The sequence below is a fragment of the Colletotrichum jinshuiense genome, chromosome 9 (assembly GCF_051148585.1).
Source record: "Colletotrichum jinshuiense chromosome 9, complete sequence".
In the NCBI taxonomy this organism is placed as follows: Eukaryota; Fungi; Ascomycota; class Sordariomycetes; order Glomerellales; family Glomerellaceae; genus Colletotrichum; species Colletotrichum jinshuiense.
In genome coordinates, this window is record NC_139316.1 from 1,977,224 (window position 1) to 1,998,111 (window position 20,888).

General features: G+C 56.8%; 4 protein-coding genes across 4 annotated transcripts; 2 read left to right on the forward strand and 2 right to left on the reverse strand.

The window, feature by feature from the left end:
- Positions 1 to 1,206: 1,206 nt before the first annotated feature.
- EsH8_IX_000552 (uncharacterized protein) lies at positions 1,207 to 1,872 on the forward strand (the record flags this gene model as incomplete). Its single annotated transcript, XM_083266888.1, has 1 exon — positions 1,207 to 1,872. The coding sequence occupies one exon, from the start codon at positions 1,207 to 1,209 to the stop codon at positions 1,870 to 1,872; it is 666 nt and encodes a 221-aa protein (XP_083130453.1).
- A 5,174-nt stretch (positions 1,873 to 7,046) lies between these two features.
- EsH8_IX_000553 (uncharacterized protein) lies at positions 7,047 to 8,167 on the reverse strand (the record flags this gene model as incomplete). Its single annotated transcript, XM_083266889.1, has 3 exons — positions 7,047 to 7,385; positions 7,496 to 7,818; positions 7,867 to 8,167. 3 exons carry the CDS (start codon positions 8,165 to 8,167, stop codon positions 7,047 to 7,049), a joined length of 963 nt encoding a protein of 320 aa, XP_083130454.1.
- Positions 8,168 to 8,203: 36 nt separating this feature from the next.
- Positions 8,204 to 8,656, reverse strand: EsH8_IX_000554 (uncharacterized protein; the record flags this gene model as incomplete). Its single annotated transcript, XM_083266890.1, has 3 exons — positions 8,204 to 8,270; positions 8,334 to 8,541; positions 8,596 to 8,656. The coding sequence occupies 3 exons, from the start codon at positions 8,654 to 8,656 to the stop codon at positions 8,204 to 8,206; spliced, it is 336 nt and encodes a 111-aa protein (XP_083130455.1).
- Positions 8,657 to 18,831: 10,175 nt separating this feature from the next.
- Positions 18,832 to 20,067, forward strand: EsH8_IX_000555 (carbon catabolite repression regulator; the record flags this gene model as incomplete). The annotated part of the gene is made up of 1 exon (XM_083266891.1): positions 18,832 to 20,067. One exon carries the CDS (start codon positions 18,832 to 18,834, stop codon positions 20,065 to 20,067), a length of 1,236 nt encoding a protein of 411 aa, XP_083130456.1.
- Positions 20,068 to 20,888: the final 821 nt, after the last annotated feature.

A 20,888-nucleotide genomic window follows, 5' to 3' on the forward strand; every position in this document is an offset into this window, starting at 1 on the left:
TTTGAGAATTAGTTGTTCCTAGAGCTGCTTATGCCTGTTTAGATATAATGTATTGCGTCGATACCGGAATACTGTAGCAGAGTGGGGGGGGAGGACTTGAATGTATAAAGCTCTTTTGATGGATAATCTACTATACTGATGTGAAAATTGCTTGGTTACTGCTGTTTTACTTAGCCAAAATATGGGCAGCCGGCCGCGGCAGCGGCCGAGCAGCGGAGCCCGGGTATTGCACCTTCGAGCTGCCAACAGCAAGATCTTCACTACTGCTGCTACTGCCAGCCTTCCTACTTTCTCTTCTACACACCGATTAGCAGCTTCCGAATATACCATATTTATATTCGGCGAGCCTCTGCCTGTACAAGTACCCTGTGATACCAACAGTTGTCTCTCGATGAACAACGTAACTCATGCTGATCGAGAAACCATCTGAGCTACTGAGGCAGGTACTGCCAACCGTTCACAAGTACCTCAGCTTCTGCGGCGATGTGCATAGTACGTGCCAAGATCGACTGATCGGTGCGCAGAGGGAATTCGAACAGACAAATCGTGGACACCAAAAACGCAAACATCTATAATGCTGCCGCCTGAACTCCAGCATCTTACAACCAAAAAAAAAAAAAAGGAGGCGAGATAAAACCTGCCAAGCCAACTCGTTTGATCGAAACAAACCACCGGGAGCCGCGCCTATCGCAATTCGTCAAAGTCCGACTTTATCGTTCTTGACCGAACATGACAAAGGCACTTTGTTGCGCGTCTCCCGCTTGGCTCCCTCTCTGCCGCGTAAGCGGCCGTCAGCACGGCGCTCGCAGACACGACCCGTGATTCGCCCGCGCCGCATCTCAGCTCTGTTGCCTGGAGGCGCCCCCCTCCCCTCCAAAAGAACCCAACCATCGGCCAGGCGCTCGTTCGTAATGTCAAACCACAGGGCAGCAGCAGAGGAAAAGATGCCGGGGAAAGCGGAGAGGGGTCGGGCCTCTTCTATACGTCAAAAGCAAGGCGCACCGGCCGGGGCTAACAGCCATTCCCGTGCGGCTGAAGAAGGGCCATATATGTGGTTGCCTCCCGAGTGAACCAGGCAGACTTTGAATGCCTCCGTTGTGTAGCCTCAATCTGCCTTGCCAAATCAACAGCCTCTAAAAGCCCCCCAGGTTTCTCTCCGTCTCTCCTGTTCCCCTCTGCCTGTGCCCCATCGAGATCACTTGTCAAATGTGCATCCCGCGCCCGCGTAGACACAGAGCTGCCTCTTCCTCTTCCTCCGCGCCCATCAGGAACCTTCCCTACCACCGCATCCCCTCACCGCCCCCGACGCCCCGAATGGTCCCGAAGCCCACTTCCCCGCTCGTCGGCGGCGGCGTCAGCGGCGGCACGTCGGCAGCCTTCCTCCCGGCGCCCCCGCGCGTGTCCTCGCAGCACGAGCGCCTCCTCCTCGAGCTCCTGCCCTTCAACGACTCGGCAAAGTTCCACGAGTGGCTCGACGGCAACTTCGTGCGAGGGTCCTGGATCGAGTTCTACACGGACTACCTGTCCAAGGCCGCCTCCGCCGCGGGCGGCGGTCGGGCCGGCGGTGCCGGGCTCAGCGCCGTCCCGGAGCCGGACAAGACCCGCACCGCGCAGGCGGCGCGCAACGCGATCAACTCCCGCACCCCCAAGTTCCTGGTGTACCACCCGGACAAGGCCGGGTGGACGGCCGAGGACCACCACGTGCGCTTCATCGTCACGCTCGTCGCCGACAACATGCTGCAGAACCTGTGGCACGAGTCCGAGTGGAAGAAGAAGGGGCTCGACGTCGCCAAGGCCGCCTACGAGGTGCTCATCTTCCTCAAGGCGACGGCGGTGTACGTGGACCCGAACCCTCCGGGTTACTCGGCATGAACGGCGTCTTTGTTTAATTCCTATCTGAAACCTTCCCCCCTCCCGCCCTCCCGGGGGGGAGGGGGAGGGGGGGTTTGCTTTGGGGGTGGGTTTTCTGTACCGCTACAAGAGGAAAAGGCGGGAGGGGGGGGTCTTTACGGGTTGCAATTGGATTGCATCACGATGGCGTTTGGATGGTTTGTTTTTTTCGCTTTGGTTATTGTTTTTCGTTCCCGACGGCATCGAAAGGGATTTGGGGGTGGTTCCCGGGGAGGGTTCGGCCAATGGCCATCGTCCCGTATCGATTTCGTCATTGGCAGATCGGATATGTCTACGGACAATCTCGTGAAAATAACAATCACATATGAGACGCGTCATATCATGCTCGTGAGAACCGCCAGTTGGGCATTTTAGAGTTTTCGGAGGATGCCCCGACGCCGAATTGGAACGATGCCCGCTTCCCAAGGGGGGCATTCCTCCTTGGAACATGGCGATATTCCAGTCTCGTATCACATGTTATGGGAACGCAAAAAAAAAGGGGGTAAAAAAAAAAGGGTGTTACAGGCTTTACAATGGAATGTTTCTTGGCCAATTGAGCACCATCTCCAGGAACTACCCGCGGAGCCCCAGTCTCCGCTCTGAGGTCAATATTGAGAGACTTCACACTGCCGACTCCTGGAACCGGGCACTATTTCGGCATGATGTGGTTTTGTTGAGGGAAACGTGAATAATCCAAGGAGGATTCTCGACATTTTTTCGTTCGGAAAGTCTGTTTTCTTAGCTCTTACATGTAAGCATTAAGCATGAGCCTAACCGGTCCCAACATCACGGGCCATTTTTGGATTTCACGACATGTGAAAGAGAGTCTACGGCGATGGGAGGGAGGGGGTTTGACTGACGTCGACGGCTGAGAGAAGGTGAGGGGGGGACGAGAGCCTCCCGAGTTACCGTAAACTTCCCGAGGCGAAACTTGACACCTATCCCGACGAACTCTCTTGAAGGCCCGCAGCGAGATGCCGACCTAACTCTAAAGGCACGCCCCTCAATCCTCTTCACGAGCGGACAAGACACCAGTCACACATGCCGAGGGGAAGGGGTGAAAAAGAAAGAATAAAAAAAAGGTACGAGAGATGCCCGCGGACATGCCGCGAACTGGACTGGATATCTGCCGCATCCCCAGATACCCTGTCAAGCTGGGCAGGTTTGTCTTGTTTTAGGAGACGGGTGGGAAAGCAACACGAAGCCCTGTCACAAAACGGCAGGCCGGAAGGGAAGGAAAGACGGGGGAAAGTACTCTGTGCGAGAGTTTCTGAGATGCCATCACCACCACCCCCTCCCCTCCACTCCATCTCCATGCCACCCAGTTGCTTCGTTAGGGCGCAGCATGCGGTTGCAACGTATATGTCGAAAGATAGAGAAAGGCTTGCGAAACCGCCGCGTTCGACTTCCTACATTTGTGCGGGAGGGCGGTCTAGACTCGCATATGCGGGCCAAGAATCAGATCGGAGAGCCCGTCGAAAAGCCACAAATAGGCAAGACAGCAGGATGTCGCATTCCAAACCACCACTTGTTTTTCGCGAAGAGCATTACAGATACGACGATACGGATAGAGATGGAGCGTGAAGGAGGCGAGAGGGGAGTGGGTGTGTGGGTGCTACGGCAATGGCAGTATTGATGGGTGGGCGGAGGAGCGGGATATGCATGATGGATGCAGGTCATCGCCTGCAAGGTCGACTCTGCTATTATTGTTCATATTTAATTATTATTGACTCTTCCTCTCCCCTAGCCCGCGCGCGCCCTTTCGCCGAATCTTGCCTATGCGCCCTGCCCGCGCCAGGAAAGTCTTGAAAGATCGGACCATCTAAGCCTCTGGAGACTATGCATTTCACCGGCAGTGGTCGCGGCAAGCGGGCAAGCGGCCACGGTATTGGGCATCCGAGTAAGAAAGTGGGGAACAGGAACGACAGAGACAACCGCGGAAACGACGAAACAAAACATTACAACCACAGCATATACGCAGCTAGAGGCAGGGAACATGCAAGCGACGACGGGGTGAAATGGGAAGCATGGAGACCAAAAATGCTTGGTTGGCGGCCGGCGCTCGCTGCGGCATTACGACTCTCTCTCGCTGTCCCCCTCCAATGTGCGCATAGTGGGCTCCTTTGCTGTCTCGACCGCCGTGAGGACCCGGGACGATGGAGCCAGGGTTAGACGACCTCCGCACGATCAAGCGGCTTTGTGGGCTGACCAAGAGGCGGGAGGCGCCTGCTCGAGGGGCAGGTCGTGCAGCGGAATCGTCTCAACTCCGCGTTGGGATCTGATGTTTTTGATTTTGTCTGGGACCGCCCGTCCAACCTGCATTCCCCCCAGGGTTGCATCGGTATGCGCGGCGAATGGGCGATCTGTACAGCACACTAGGTCCGTTCCGCCGCTGTGCCAGCAGAGCAAGTACCGCCTGTCGTGCGTGTATCAGCCCCTCCGGGGCTCGATGCGCGTCCCATTCTTGCAGCGGCAGCGGAGCAGTAATAGTGGACAGTGGTAGTCGGTTGTAAGGTACATAGTCGATGGTGGCAATTGCGGTCACTGGCGATGTCAAATCGTGTATGCGATTTCCCTCATGCGGAGGGGGGCTTCCCCGTCACCCCAGGGGGAACCGTTCAAATCAATCAATCAATCAATCAAACAGCCAGTGCCTTTCCTGATAGGTCACTGACCGCGGGGGGGTCGGAGGCCTCGCCTTGGTGCGGCTATTGAAGAGAGCAGAGCAAAAATAAATAAAAATCGACTGATGAATGGGAGCCGTGGTTTCAGGCGGATGCAACTGAGCCATCTTTTGCATTCCACTCCTTCGGCGATAGGCCTCGGCTGAGCTGGGCCGACGGGTAACGGCAGCACGCAGCAGTAGTAATCTGTAGCAGGCGCACCTACTACTGCTGCCCTCCCACCCTTACCTCAACGCTAGTTAGCCGTGGAGCAACCTCCGGTACGTTGGCCAGGATCTGGGCGGGCTAGGTTGATCTCACCCTCGATCGTAAGATGAAATGGCGTTAGGCTGTACCATAGTATGTGGGAGGGTGAAAAAAAAAGAAAGAAAGAAAAAGAGCGGAGAGACAACTGGAGCGAAGGGCGGGGTGAGCGGAAATAAGTTGAGGCTATTGAGCACCCTTGCTTGTTTCGTCGGTGAGCCTTGTTTATCCAGGCGGTGATGCGAGGCCCGGCGATGCAACAACACCCACCGAGATGAACGGGAACGGGGCACATGCTGTGCATGCCACACACGAGCGAATGAATGGGCAAACACGAGCAGCCGCGATGAGAGCTGGAGCTGGCTGTCCTGGAGATCTCCGAGGACCGCAAGGTTCGAGCGTGCTTGTGCAAGGGCTGGGCGGGAATGGCATCATCCTCGGTCTAGGCTCTCGACCTACTCATTAAAATTGACCGAGATGGAGACATTAGGGCGGCCGGAGAATAATATAATGTGTACGTATTCTTTGTGCAAGTAGGTTACAGAGTAGGTGGGAATAACTTCAAAGCAGGACCAATGCCAATGCAAGCGGATGGGGCGGGATTATGTCACAATTGGAAGGGTAGCGGCATTAAAGACGAGTCGACGAGCAATAGCCCAACACAGGGCAATTTGCAGTGTCGATAGCCTCTCGGCTTTTTTTTTTTGTTTTTTTGTGGTGGTATTTTTACGTGAGTGGGAAGGAGAGAGGGGCGCCGCAGGGCTGCGAATGGAGGGGCGTGCGCATAGCAAAACGTGCTCGAAGATCTGGGGCTCTGTGACGGAGGGCGAGATAGTCGCGAAGCGGGATGTGACCAGGGAAAGTCTTAAAAGAGACTGGCGATTCTGGCAGGTTTGGGCTGGGTGGACGAAAACAACGGCAAAGTACCGCAAAGTCACTTCTTCTCCAGAAATACATGAGAGAGGAAAGAGGCAGGGGCGCTTCTTCGGAGCGGTTTTTCGTGGCACACACAATAACGCGCATCCAGCGTACAAGGAAGGAACGACGAGGACGTGTGGATCCCGCTGCCGGCACCATAGGTAGGTAGGTACTGAGTGTGCTGCGCTGGTGTCGTGGCTCGGCCATGTGCAGATGCGCACCTGTGCCCTGTGTGCCTGCCGCTTGCCTTGAAGATGATGATCCAGCGCTTTGGTGCCCCTGTCCCTGGCATGGAGGAGCTCCCTCGGGGCCCTTGGGGGAGCGCTTGGCGCGTTGCTGAACCTGGCAGAGGCCTTGGGGCGCCCCAATTGCAGCACACCATCCACCGCCCGTGGGTGGGGCCCCTCGATCTGACGCCATTTTTTCCTTCCAGAACAAACGGGGCCGAAGAAAAGGATTTCCCCACGAAAACCCGCTGCTCCCCAGCAAACCTGCCTGTCCCCATCCCAGAAAGCGCCTCCTCGATGGCTCCTCCACCCAACTCACCCACTCGCCTCAGCCATCACGGTCCTTTTTTTTTTTTTTTTTTTTTTACTCTTCCCTTTCCCCGTAAGGTGAGCGGGCGAGGGGCCCTCCAGCCGCATCCGGACTTGCCCGGCTCAAAACGACAACACACGCACGCACGCACGCACACACATGCGCACCTGTCGCCCTCCTTGCCTCCCTCTCCCCTCCCACCAGCTCATCCTCAGCACACTGCCTGCAGCACCGCACCCGCAGCGTGTCGTGTCAGCACCAGCCACTGTACTTTTGCTGACCAAGAAGTGGGACCCCCAAACAGGTTGGGGCCGGGGCCCCGGGGGAGCCACGGCCTCTCTCAGAGTCTCTTTACCCTTCTCGACCTGAGCTGGTGCTTCCAGGCGGTCCGCGTCAAGCCGACATTTGGCCGATGGTGACGATGAAATTTCATGCTCAGGGTGGAGCCGGGCCTTGACCGACCGCTGCTTCTTATCGGTCCTTAACCGCTGAATCTCTATCCCTGGCGGGTCGGCCGTGATATTTGGTGGAGTTGATCTAGTTTTTCCCCCCTTCTCCCGCCTCACGCTCGCACTCCAGTCAGTGTCGGAGTTGGCTCCTGGCTGGAAAATCTCTGCCACCTCTGAATCTCGTCAAGTCTGGGGCTGGTTTTGCCAGGGCCACAAAGGGGGCCAAGAGAGGGCCATTGCCGTATTATCGATTCATGCTCGTCCTATCCGTCGGCCAAGCTCCGGCCTCTGGCCCGGAATTTTTCCTCCCTCGCCCTGCTTCCTGCTACTCGGCCAATTCGTCGTTATCTCGGCCGCTAGCCGCTGCCTCCTCCACTCCTTGCTCCCCGTCGTCCTTGTCATCATCATCGCCGCCGCCTCCGCCATCGCCGTCATCTTCGCTCTCGGCCTGCGTGCCCAGGAGAAGGTCCTCGCTACCCTGCCACTGCGGTGGCATCCCGGGAAGAGCCGCGTCGTCTTCTTGAACCCACCCGTACTCCTCATCGTCCTCGTCGCTGTCGGGTACTTCCAGACAAGCCTCTGCCAGCTTGCGTTTCGCCCGTGGAGTCGTCGATAGCAGCACCGATGGCTGGCTAGTGTCGTAGTGCACACCAATCACGCCCGTCTGTCACGATAACGTGCCTTGTCAGCAATCCATCCTGTCTCCCTTTTCCTGGAGACTCCGCTTTTGCGAAATCATGCCGGATCCGTGACTGCCCCAACAGAAGTACTGACCGCTTCAACTCTGAATGCTGCCGCATTCTGCATCATGTCCGACCCGGCCCTGCCGTTTGCCTTCTGCACGCCGGCGAAGGACACGGTCGACGGTCGCTCATCCTTCCAGACCCAGTCCCTGAACAGCACGAGCCGTGTCGATATACCCTGCTCCCAAACACCAGCGTTAATGGATGGGATCAGAGTCGCGCTCCGCTCAGACTGCATCTTGGTTGCGCATTGCGACAGGACGACGACGGCGCAGTCCCGCGTTGCAGCCAGCTTTTGGAGCGCGCTGGCGATGTACTGCAAAGCCTGCAGCCGCTTCGCCGACAAACCTGGACCTGCATGCTGTTAGTAGATGCCCCATAATCTTAGATAGCGCTGCCAACCTTTCCCTGGTGGCAGTCCCTTTCTGCCGTCGGGCGCCTTGGGAAAAGCGTGGTTTACCAGGCTTGATAAAGAGTCTATGACGACCAGGGCCGTATTGGCTGGCACGGTCGCTGCGGCCGGACGGCATAATAGCGCGACTAGATGAGGTAGAGTTGGGCAGCTATAGTGTGCGAAATTATCACTGTCCGTCTTTGCTGGCTGTTCTTCCGTAGACGGCCGCGCCTTTTGCACTTCTTCAATCACCGCGGCAAGTCGTTGGCCGCAGACAGAGTAGGCGCAGTCTTTTGGGGGGAAACGCATCAGCCTCGGCGTTCTCTCTTCCAGCGCGTTGCAGTCTCAGATGAACCGACCTACCCACACGGCGCCATGCCCCTCACCCAACGCATTTGCGACAAGCTGAATGCTTGTTGCACTGTTAACCTTTGATGTCTTTTGCAGGGCTTAGATTGGGATACTGGCACCTTACCCTAGAGCTGTCTTGCCCGAGCCAGGCGGTCCCCATATCTCGGATACCTGGCCCCTTTGAATACCTCCGCGCGTCAAGGCGGACTGCTCGAGAGGGAGAGGAGAGGAGAGAGCCTGGTCTAGGCGAAAAAGACCTGTAGAAATGTGACGGGCGACATCGTTTTCCAATTCTTCCAGTGCCTGAGCGGCGGACACAGTCGGTAGTCGGTCTGGTTCCAGTCAATGAGGTGGTGGTGCTCTCTGTTGGACGGTGACATACGTACGTGTTGAGGGGAGGTCAAAGCTGGAAATATCCTCCTCGTGGACAGAGTGGTATCTCTCCATTGCTAGAATGTAGCATTTCAGACCGGTAGTCGTTGTCAGCAACTCCGTGGATTCTGCTCAGCTTCAGAGAGGCGAACGTCGTGAAGTTGGAGGAGGCGCACAGTACGCGTGACCCCATTCTCACACGTACCCTACCCCACACGAGGTCACCAGCCACAAGTGAACTGTTATTGGTGAGAGAGGAAGGTGTGGCTTTGGAACGGGATTCTGCATGTTGGCGGCTGCCTTTTGGAAGAACACGAACAAGATCAACCGTCCCGATGCCTCAGTTCTCGTATCCTTCTAGTCTTGGACACTAAACACGGCTTCATGCATTCAAATATCAATGTACCAAGAAAAACGGCACAAAGACTTGTGTAATTCATACGGGCACAATGCTAAAGCCGTGGCCAAACCCGAATAGCTGTGTGTCGCAAAAGAAACGGCTTTCAACCTCGAAACCGGAGCTTAATCCATAACGAGGTGTTTGCGGCCGGATCCAAAAGCTGCAGTCGAAGAGCCTATTGCAATCCTCTTGGTTGAAACCTCCTCCTACTCCGCAAAACTCTTGGCCTCAGTTGTCCATTGATACGGCCTGTCTGGTTGGAACACTCTATCCATGCCACGCCAGATAAGCCGGCAATGTCTCAGTTATTCAAGCCTTCCGGTACCGACCTCCTGGATACTCCAGGAGGATTTTCGGAGTCTTTGATACATATTCGGACGACAGGAAATGTCAGCACCGCGGCAACATCCCCGGCTCAACTAGTGGATCGTGGCCGTAGGGGCCGTTTGCTCGAGCGCGGCCGTCTTGCAGACGCAACCCCCCCTATTTCACCATAGATCGGTTTGCAAGTCTATTTCCATGTCAAACCGGAACATTCTAGGGCCTCTCCAGTTTCATAGCTTCTGCAACCCCACAGTCAACTCGACGGCCTCGAGCTCTCAGACCTTGTGCTCGCCGCTGTTCCTCGTATGCTTGCAAACGCTTGACCGTTCTCATCCGCGGTTTCATCAGCAGCTCCACGAAGATGTGGTAACAGCTCTGGACACAAATCAAACAAACCCTGTTGCCAGCAAGCATTGCGGCTGGGGTCGAACAGAGTGCAGTTGACAGGCCTTGGATAGTTTACATTTGCAACCGACCACAATTTCGCCGAGAGTTGCCTCCAATGAGAGACGAGGCTGGATGCTTTGATCATGCTCACCAACGCCAACACATAGTAGTCTACAACACTTACGGCATGATCCCGCGTGGGGCCCTGCGGGGGTTCGGGATGCCTAGATTGAGCAAGTAATTGATCTTGGGGTCTCCCCATGGGATCCAGGACGTCCCCTCAACTCACTCACAGCCTGGGAGGTTGAGAGCAAATTTGAAAGCCAGCATGACCTGTCTTGGAGGAGGGGCACCACTCGTCGGCTCGGAAATCGGGACGGTGGTTATCTACTCCACAATAGGCGGCCAGTCTTTGACATGAATGCACAGCAAGATCCTTGCGAAGATCAAAAATGTGTCCTACCCGACAGCGAGGGACTGAGTCGCCCTGCACGTGCGTACCTCTGCGGCCAACACTCGCCCTAGAGTGCTGAGCCTCAAGTCCTCAACAGGAGCGCATCCAAGGGTCTCCCTGACGAACATGCCTTTTCGGGCGTAATGGTTCGGAGACGGCGTGCCACGATTACACGCCGGTTCTCGACCATTGCATCCACAGATGGGAACGGTGGCCAGAGTCTTGAATCCTCCATCCCGAGATCCGAGCTCGGGTCGACGGAATCACGTTATCATCTGGTGACACCCAGAGAGGCAGTGAATCCTGAATCCCTAGCCTGGGCACTGGGCGCATGTCTTTCATCTCAGGAACTGGGGGGAATTGCCAATAAACCCCCTTGGTGGCCTTTGGGGGGGGGGCCACTGACCTGGGGTTGATAACGCGGAGGGCAAAGCGGAGTTACTCTCATCCGTGTAGTCGTCCCACTGATTGTGTGGGGAGCTGATATCGGGACTCGGGCCAGCAATTTGCGGCGCTTCAAACTGCCGGAAATCGCGCGCTCACAGGTGCGGTTAACCAGAGCGTCAGGGCGAAGAACTCTGAAGACTGCCCGGCCGTTCTGGCCAGACCTTCTGGCGACCGCATCCATGTGCGGCGATGCAAGGTACGCGCTTCCCCAGCATTTTCATGTGGAAAAACGTCGTTGCGGCTTCTCCAAATGCTGATTGCGCTTCCCCAAGCTTCACCGCTGACATCATCCCTAGAGTTTTGCTCTTCGGGGGAAAGGGGCCGATTACCCCCCCTTGAGGGTACCCCCCCTTTCTGCCTTTGGGCATTTCACATGTGATAGGAACGAGGGGCACTCGTTCCAAAACTCAAAGCTTGCGACGGCACGAATTTCAGCGACGGAGCGGTGGCCGTCTGAGAAACGAGTCTCCCCAGCGCCATCCATTCTTCTGTTTGCGTCTCGCCTGAGGCTACCAGGACGCGACAGAGATTTCACAGGCGCCACTCACATACCGCCAGCTTTGACCAAACATATGTTCAGAGCAGCTGGCTTGCTTGCTTGCTTGCTTGTGCTTGTCGGGGAATCTCGGGATCTCAACCTCCCTCAGAAAACTGGGACTCGGAGCAATAAAAGCACACCACTGCCGTGTCCTCACACCTCGGGGGCGTGGCTCTGACGCTCTCCCCACATCCTATCTGCATCCTCTGTATCGTCCCCCCGTAAAACGCCATCCCCGGTCCATTCCCACGCCCCCCAGGCGTCGCCTTTTTCAGGAAGCTGGTTTCAACCACAGTTGTACCCAAACAAGGAGACTCGGGTTAATCTTCACCCAAGCCAGATAACATGATTACGGCTGGGACCCTTCCCTCCTAGCCTGTCGAGCTACCGTCTTGGCCTCCCGAGGGACGTTGCGGGGATACTTGGAAGAAGTAGAGGGAAGTCTGGGGAAGCATGGGTAGATCCAGTCTGTCACCGAAGAGCTCGGTTCATTTCCGTTGGACCGTCGAACCAGGGACTGACTCGTGCTGGATGGGTTTCGTAATCGACTCTCTGAGGAAGAACGGCCACGGCAGTCCACAGTTTACGCGAGAGACTGAGCGGCGATGATGCGCGCCCGCTGATAGGGGAGGGGGGGGGATTGGGAAGTCTCAGCTAGTTGCCCTTGACACTGCCTGATAGAGGCGTTCATTGAGTTCATGGCCACAGATTCCAGACTCTCAGAATGTCAAAAAAATAAAATAAAAACTCTTATCTCTCTCAACCACCATCAACTCGGGCCGGCCTAGCTAGATAAGTTTAGGGGGCTACCAAGACAATGCAGAAACGCCCTACAGATACTCTGGGGGACGGAGGAGAGGTGAGACGGCCCTGGAAACAGCACCGGACCGCGGTGTTCTCTCCGCTCGCTGGCGCGCAAACAACACCATATGCATGCATGGCTGTCCGTCTCCCTGGAGGCGGAGAGCTGGACACGAAAAACAAGCGCGACCGTCTATGAAGCTCTCACTCAGAGCGCGCACACACCACCATGCATTGCTGCCGCTGTCGATATGGCATCGGGGGAAACGCGGCGGCCTGTCGGGGGCCTTCCTCCCCCCACACATCATGGTAGGTAGGTACGGGATTATGCAAGATCATCGTTGCTCCCGTTCCCGCGAAATCCGTCGGAAATTTCGAGGGCAATTTTTTTCGTTTTGCCATTGACAGCTTTGCGGCTCGCTCATTTTATTTCCCCCCCGCCAATGCCAATGCCAATGCTCGTGTGATGCGACGAGCGCGTGATTCCCCGGCTTTGCAATTGCATTCCCGCGGGTTAGGGAAGACGGGCAGGCATAAACTCGTGACTTGTACACAGCTCCCACCGAACCACTGCCAGCCTCTGGAGGGCGACAGGCGGGAGAGCGAGGAGCAAGGCGCCTCAATCGGGCGTGATTGCTCGAGTTGGTGGCTACGGGCTATTCTCGGCGATGTGCTCCAGGAGGTAAAAACCCGCGAAACGAACAAACGGCTGCCCGGTCGTCCAGCCATAGTCCGGCTAGGCCTTGGCATGGACGGAATTGGAAAAAACTGTCTGTGGGCTCTTGGGCTGAGCGGCCGGAAGCTAGACAAGAAGAGGAACGATGGCGCTCGAATGCGCGATGCAAGCTGAAGCTGATACACGAACTAAATAGATTGACACGAACAGACGGCAGAACCGGGCGGCATTTTCGTCCTCGATCGATAGCCACCAGCGCCGCCCGCGCAGCGAGAGTGGCAGTCCCCTTTGGCCCGCCGAGACTGCACCGCACCTTGGTTAAAATGAACGGGGTCAGTCTTTCATGTGCGAGTTTCTTGGCCGGTTGGTGATAGATGGCTTGGCTTTGGCGAGCCTGAAGGTCGCTGGCGGTTAGGATTAAGTGCATCCCTGGAGGTGCGGGTAGCGCAGCAATCAGACGTGCCAGCCAGCCAGATCGGGGCGGGAAGAAACCCGGGGGCGGGAGACAGGTGCGTGTAGCGGAGGAATAGATTGGTCAGATCTTTCATCTTTAGGCGTCGCCTTCTAGCCATTATCGGGACGTTGTAGCAGCTTGACAAATCCGGAAAACAAGGTATCAATCAAGGCGGCGGCGGCGGCCCCATCAGGCACTATCTGTTTTGCGCGCCGACAGCCAGCTTCAGCCGCTGCATCACCTCATTCTGTCGCCACATGCCATCAAGAGTCCTCCGATGCCCCAAGCGTCGCACGACCAAAGCAGGACTGACTCGTTCCAATCTCACGACGAGCTTCGTGTGCTATCCAGCATGAGCATTGGTGAATTTTAAGAGAGTTACGCAAGAGTTTAGTGCCCTTGGCCCGGAGCACCCCGTCCGAGAGAGGCCAAGCGGCTCGGTTGCGGAGGGGGAAAGTCTGGGGGATGATGAGAGATCTTGCGGTTCCCCAAATCTTGGGACAGGGTTATCGAGGGGCCGCCTCCCCCAGGAATTCTAAATGAAGCTTAGCGCGCATGGCACTTCGGGGGATCGACTGTACCTGGAAGGCAGGTCGGGAATGGAAATGGCAGTTGGGTGAAGGGGGCGGGCTATCTGGCCCGGCTGGGAACACAATGTGCGACTGCGGACCTGGCGCTAGAGAACGCAACAGAGGAGGTGGCGCCGCTGGGGGAGACCCTGATTCTCTCGACACCAATGAGAGGGCAGTTGTGTGGCAGGAGGGCGCTCGATGGCGATATGCCAGGACGGAAAGCCGTGCATGGTGGTGAGAGAGAGGATGCAAAGCGACCCCCCCAAGCCCCCACGTTCTGTCCCGTTTGGATCATGGGGGCATCTCTCCTTTGGGCGAATGAGGGGTCCTTGCTCTCTCTCGCAATCATCCAAGATCCTTCGCAACAAGACAACCCTGCCACTCTGCCCAACACCCAAAGAAACTGAGCCGTGGGAGGCCGACGCCTCTTCAATCACCCCCCGGAGGATGTGTTCCCGCCTATCCGCCGCAAACGGTGGGAAAACCACCACCATTGCGCTGGCGGAGCGAATCTCGAAATGTCTGCGGCGTTGGACATGTCCGCATGACCGGAAGAGACAACCAAACCCGTCAAAGCAAGGGAGAGGGAGAGAGACAGGAAGAGACTCCCTTCCATCCCGACAAGGTTCCGAGACTCAGCGAACGCGCTGCCGCCGGCCCGGTGAGCGTGGATCACGGTGGCCAGCCCAACGCAACGTGCTGGGAGATTTCGTGGGTAATCCGCGGACGGAGAGGCGAGCCGAGGGTCAGAGGCGCCGTTTGCCCTCGGCCAGCGACTACCGAGGGCCACCGAATCACAGAAAGCGCGCCCAGCAAACCCTGTGCGGCTGTGCCTGGTCGCGAATACACAGGGTAGGGTGTGTGCGAATCCGACCCGAGGGGGGCAGAGGGAGGAGCCCACCCCAGGATTCAGCTCACGCGGCTTTTACGGCTTATCTGTTGCGGATCACGTAGTATGGCCTCAAGCTGACGAGCGCTGAAGAAGTCACGATGCGGAAATTTGACTCATCTGCAACAAGGTCCTTTTCTCGCGCTTATCGCGCAGTGGAGTCGCGACAGACCAGACAAGACAGAACAAACTCAAACAGGCACACACACTCTCTCGCACAGAAGGGCACAAGGCCAAGAGTCTCACCGGGGCGACGTTGCTGTCGTCGCTGGCCTCGTTTTTCTACTGGGCAGGCTGCGAAGTTGAGGGTGAGGTTAGGCAGCCCTGATGATACAAGCCCCTGGTGATGTTGCGGTGAGGGAAGCGCGAAGCTGATCAATATGCGTGAAGGGTCTTGCCTTAGGGGGGTGTCTGGTGATGGATACGTCGTGGTCCGACGCTCTCGGAGCGGAAAACCATTGACGATGGCACACTTCTGCTGGTCGGGATCCGGTACCGCTCCAACACTCTTATCTCGAACGAGGGGAGCTAAACGCACTTGACAGAGCGGCGCCCCCACACCCCCCGGTGGAGCCCGGACTTGACGAGAAAAAAGGCTTGGAACAGTGTTCCATGGACGCTCGTAAAAGACCGGCAAGAAAGTCGCGCTTCAAATGAGCTGCTCGTGCGATGGTTTTGCTTGGTATACGGAACGGACACGGTGGAGAGTAGCGGCGCCAATCCTCTGCCCCCCTTCCCCCAACAGCAACAACAATGACAGAAATCAAAAGAAAAAGGAGAAGGGGGTTGATCTGGACTTGTAGCAGGCTGAGGGGCAAGGCGTCTTGGAACCCCCATCCCATTTGACGAGCCTCTTGTTCGTCATTGTCACTGGAAGAATGACAAGCGACGGAGGAAGCGAGGGTGCCCCCCACCCGCGGGGTCACAGCCCCGACCTCATCTCATCGCGAGCTGAGGAAGTCGGATTGCGGCGCCGGGTCAGCTCGGACAGGCTGTCTTGTGCCCTGTGATACGGCCGACACAAAGATAGGTCTCTCATCGCCTGGGAACCAACCGCAACCTCCGGCGAGGATGCACAGGGAGTGGCTTTGGCGAGAGATGATGGCATAGACTCACTCAGCCTATTGGGCCCTGTCTGTATGCGCTTCGCCATGCCCATACCCATGATACGGCCCAAGACTGGGCACGCGGCAAGTGGCATGGACGGTACCAGAGTCGGATTGAGGCGAATGAATGCCGGTATCCTCTCCTCAGCTGATGCTCGTGAGATGAGGGCATGATTGGGGTTCCCCATGGAGAGAGGAAGTGGACGCCTCCCCAGATTTCCTTTTGTCAATAAATGCAGGCTCCCGCGGATCAAGGTTCGACCCCCATTCTACGGGGTAAAATCTAGCGATGAGGGGAGGGTCGGACAGGATTGTGCCATGGGCGAGGCGAATGGGCGGCGCATTGCGTGACGAGGGGCCCCTAATTGTTTTATTTTTTATTTATTTCATTTTCCTTCTGCCTTTTCTTTTCTTTCGTCCGCCCGTCTCTCTCTCCCTAACCGGGATAGCTTCTCCAGGTCTCGGCGGACCAATCAGACGATGAGACGGTGGCACAAGCTTGGCGTTATCACGACTAAGCCACCATTTCCATCGCCTCACCGCCCCCGCGTCCGGCCGCCCGCACAAGTACAGTCAGGGTCGCAAGAGTAGGTACACCACAGCTAGGACCAGGCTGGAGGGGGCTAATCTCGGCGGCCTGGGGAAAGGAAAGCGGGATGGGGGACGGGGGATGGAATGGGATGGGATGGGAGGCGTGGAGGCAAGGTTGTTGAGTAGCTCCCACGTTGGCACAAGGGCCTTGTATATTATCTACCGCCGTAGCGAGGGGACGGTACCGCAAGTAAGAGGCACGTGTCGGTAGTAGGCCGAGCTGTGGTCCGCGAAGGGGAAATTTGACTCGAGTATAGATGAGAGGGAAAAACCATTTGGAGCGGGAATAGCGGCGGCGATACGATACGATACGATGCGTAGTGCGGATACTGCTGTTGAGGGGTGGATAGCAATATTGCGAATGAGGCCGAGAAATCACCATGGACAGGGCGAGGAAGGCCAGGCATTCCCATTCCCATTCCCACCACCACGTCGCCAGAGGCAGGCGGGCCACAGGGCCAGCATGACAGAGAATTTCGAGGATAAGGAAGGATCCCTATGCCTCGGGGTACGGGACGATGGTGTAATAGTGCACGATGACTGAGTGGGCAGTATAGAGGTTGCCCACTGCTTGCTGGCGAGGCGGTGTCGTTCCGTCCTGCTGATACAGCTGGTGGTGCTTTGCAACCCGACAGATGCCTGCTCCGATGATGCCAGCGGAGCAGAGCAGAGCAAAGCAGGGCAAAGTAGGGGCACAGCACAAAGCAGAAGCTAATGATTAGCATATCTGTACGGAAGATCCGCCCAGGAGGCAGGTCCCAGTTTCCCCAGCCTGTCGCAAAGGCAGCTTGGTATCTGGCAGTGCGCGTACCTTGCCTGAGGTACACGGGTACATTGCCGTCCAGGAAGGGCACAAGAAATAAAATAAAAATAAAAAGGAACGAAGAGAGGATACGTACCGATCTCTCCGGGAGCTCAGAGCACGTCCTCTTGGCTTTTTTGGAGTGGGGAAGGGAATAGTGGGGAGAGGAGGCTAAACCCCCCTTCTCACACGCCCCCCTTCTCTTCCGAGGTGTACCCCCCCTCTTCCCCCTTTCGCCCGCTCCACAGAGTCAGTCATCTTCCACACGCCCCCATCCCACCCACATGTTCCCTGCTGGACATCGTCGTTGTCGTCGTCTTCTTCGGCGTCTTCTCGCTGGGACGGGGTCTCTCTTTCTCTCTCTCTGGCTGCGGCTCGTCCAAGGGCTACACTACAGGGCCCTATCACATTTCTCCCACCTCTCACATACCCGGTCTTGTTTCTTTCACAGGCGCTGCCACCTCGTACACGTAAAACAGCCATCGCTACCTGCTACCGTGAGTGGCCCCGACCTCTGGCCGCCCCGTAACGGATGCCGTCCGTCCACGACGTATCTGGCCCAGTCATGGCCGTCTCGCCTATGTCCGTTTGTGCCTTACATACCAAGCCTCCCACAGCCCTGTCTGGTTTGGTGTGCTGCCGCTGATGCTGATGCGGGTGCAAATGCGGTCCAAAGAGAAGGCCAGGTAGGTGGGTAGATAGGTGCCTACTCTGAATTCCGCCTCACGGAGTACTGCCGCAGCTAGTGTGGTGTGCGGCTTGCGCTTGTGCTTGTGCTGGCTGGCTGGCGGGCTTGACGCTGGAAATGGGATATGGGGGGAAGCCATGGGGGTCCCGCATTCGCACCCGCATCAAGACCGTCTCTCCCAGGTACCCTCCATTCTCCATGTACCTTCCACGGGTATCCGTATTGCGTCGTGGACCCGTTCTCCTAGTCCCTCCTCACACATTACCCTCCGTTAGGTAACTTTGGGGGGGGGGGGGGGGGGGGGTGCCCCGGTCTCTCCAGAAGGGCCCCAGAAGCACAAGCGAAAAATGCACAGGGACACTAAGGTAGCCCTGGAGCAAGGCAAGGGCGAGGGAGAAAAAAACCGAAAGGATAAAAAAAAAAAAAAAGGAAACGGCACCAGCGCTGGATAACTCTCACACAAGGAGCCAGGAGCCGGGACCAGGTCCAGGAGGAGGAACAGGGACGGGGACCCGACCAGACCAGGCCAAGTGAGAGAAACTATCCACACCCTCCCTTCCCTTGCCTTACCTTCCTTGTCTTCCCTACATGTTCCTTTTCTTCCCCATCCACACCGTCCACACATCCACACCCTCCTCGCTCTCTTCTCCCGCCTTGCTCTCTCTCTCTTACCTTCCTCTCTGTCTAATCTGCACCCTCTACCCTCTTCTGCCCATTTAAAACTACCGCCCCGTCCTGCCTCCCCCCTCCCCGTCTTTGCTCTGTTCCTTCTTTTGGAAAATAAAAAATTGTTACGCCAACTCTCTGTCATCCCTCGCGGATCAGCAACTTCCCCGGGCCACCCCTCAGTCCCCCCCATCAGGAAAAAAAAACGCCAAAGCTTTCACACCCACCCAGCAACTACTCGACTCGCACAAACTTATATATTAGCCAACACCCACACCCACCCGCACTCGACTTCTCCAGACCACCACCTACCGCAACACATCACCCTGAACCGTACTCTCACAAGTCGAGCCGGTTCTTCAACTCTGACAAAAGTCGACTACTACTGGAAAGGAAAGAAGAAGAAAAAGGGTTCAACGGCCTTCCAAGCGCCCAGCTCAGCATCATCTGGGCCAATGGGCGATCACATGCAACAGACACAATCGTCTCCTTTCAACTTTTCAAGTTTACTCAACCCCGATAAGAGCGATAACATGATCTCTGGCGACGCCATGGAGACCACGAGGCTGGGGCAGCTCAACGAGCTGAAGCCCAAGGGTCCTCTCCCCGGCCAGACCGTCGAGAACCCCAACGAGCTGCCTCGCCCCTACAAGTGCCCCTTGTGCGACAAGGCCTTCCACCGCCTTGAGCACCAGACGAGACACATCCGCACTCACACGGGAGAGAAGCCTCACGCCTGCCAGTATCCTGGATGCAGCAAGAAGTTCTCCCGCTCTGACGAACTCACCCGCCACTCGAGGATACACAGCAACCCCAACTCAAGGAGAGGCAAGAACCAGTACAACTCGGGTCCTCAGTCACACATGCCTCAGGATGGCATGATGGCTCCTCCCCCGGCTCCCAAGTCGATTCGATCTGCGCCGACTTCGAGCCTGTCCTCACCCAATGTCTCTCCCCCGCATTCCTTCTCCCAGTATGTCCTGCCTGCCCACCCGCTTGGCCCCTATGGACGCCAGCCCCAGGGCAACTCCAACATGGACATCTCCATCCTGGCAAAGGCCGCCAACCAGGTCGAGCGTGAGACGCTCACCGCGCCGCCTTTCCACGGCTCTTCTGCCAGGCACCACCCCTACTACTCCCACAGCCTGCACAACTCGCGAGGCCACCTCCCCTCGCTCTCAGCTTACCACATGTCGAGATCGCACTCCAACGATGAGCACAACGATGACCACTACTCTGGCTCTCGTCATGCCAAGCGATCTCGTCCCAACTCGCCCAACTCCACGGCACCCTCCTCTCCTACCTTTTCTCACGACTCTCTGTCGCCCACTCCGGACCACACCCCCATCGCCACCCCCGCCCACTCGCCCAGACTCAGGCCCATGGGCTACGAGCTGCCGTCCCTCCGCAACCTGTCTCTGCAGCACGCGGCCCCCCCGGCTCTGGCTCCTCTCGAGCCTCACCTGGAGACCCCCTACCTGCCGCCCCCTCCCGCCCCCACCAGCGCCGGAACTCCCACGCGCAACGGGGCTTCCCTGACCGACATCATCAGCCGGCCAGATGCCAGCAGGAAACTCCCCGTCCCCAAGATCGGCGTCCACCAGCTCCTGGATGGCAACGACGGCTTCCAAAGCGGCAGGAGTTCCACCACTGGCAGCGTTGCCGGTGGCGACCTCATGGATCGGATGTAACGGGTACGCACTCTAAAGTGGCATGACTTGACGACCTGGGCAATAGACGGGATAGAAGAATTATGGCGTTTTGGGTACTTGGAATTGGCAAAGGTGGCCGACCACGACTTCTTTACCTAATGACGAAACAACACAACCAAAGAATCGATGGGTCTCCCCCTTTACGGCGGCGGCTACACTCAAACTTATAGACTCTCCTCCATCGACGGATGAACAAACCGAGATTGGATTCACGACTCCTCTCACTTCCAACGAAAAGCAAACAATTTTTCCTTGTGTGTTTTCTCTTTTCTTTCTTGACGGGTGTGAAGGATAGGGGATTTGTGAGTGTGTGTATGAGAACGTTAGCGGGTCGTCAACCCGCCTTTCTCTCAATGTGTCATGGTCTGTTTGTATCGGCGACGGGAGATTTTTTTTTTTATCAAGATATCAACCTATAGACGGCGGGATTTTGGGCGGGGCACTGGTGTGCATGAGCCTCCCGAGAAGAGAGAGACTCTCGGGTTTACGGGTGGGGACTTTTCCCACCCCCAGCGCAGAGAATAGCGCTGATGTGGTGTTTGGGCTGTTTCCCACGATTACGTCGCCGCCTTGGCTGGCTTGACGAAGTTTGTTTCCTACCACCTGTTCTTAGAAAGAGAAACTCGAAACTCGATACTCGAGGGAGAGAAAGAGAATCCAAAGAGATCCACTTCACTCGCATATAAAAGTTCCTGACCTGGGCAAACGTGACTGAATCCGTGTTCTGTGTCTAATTCTAATGCCCAATGTGTGAGAGTTGCGGTCGTGGTGTGACAAGAATCCACTCACACAAGCGCCCA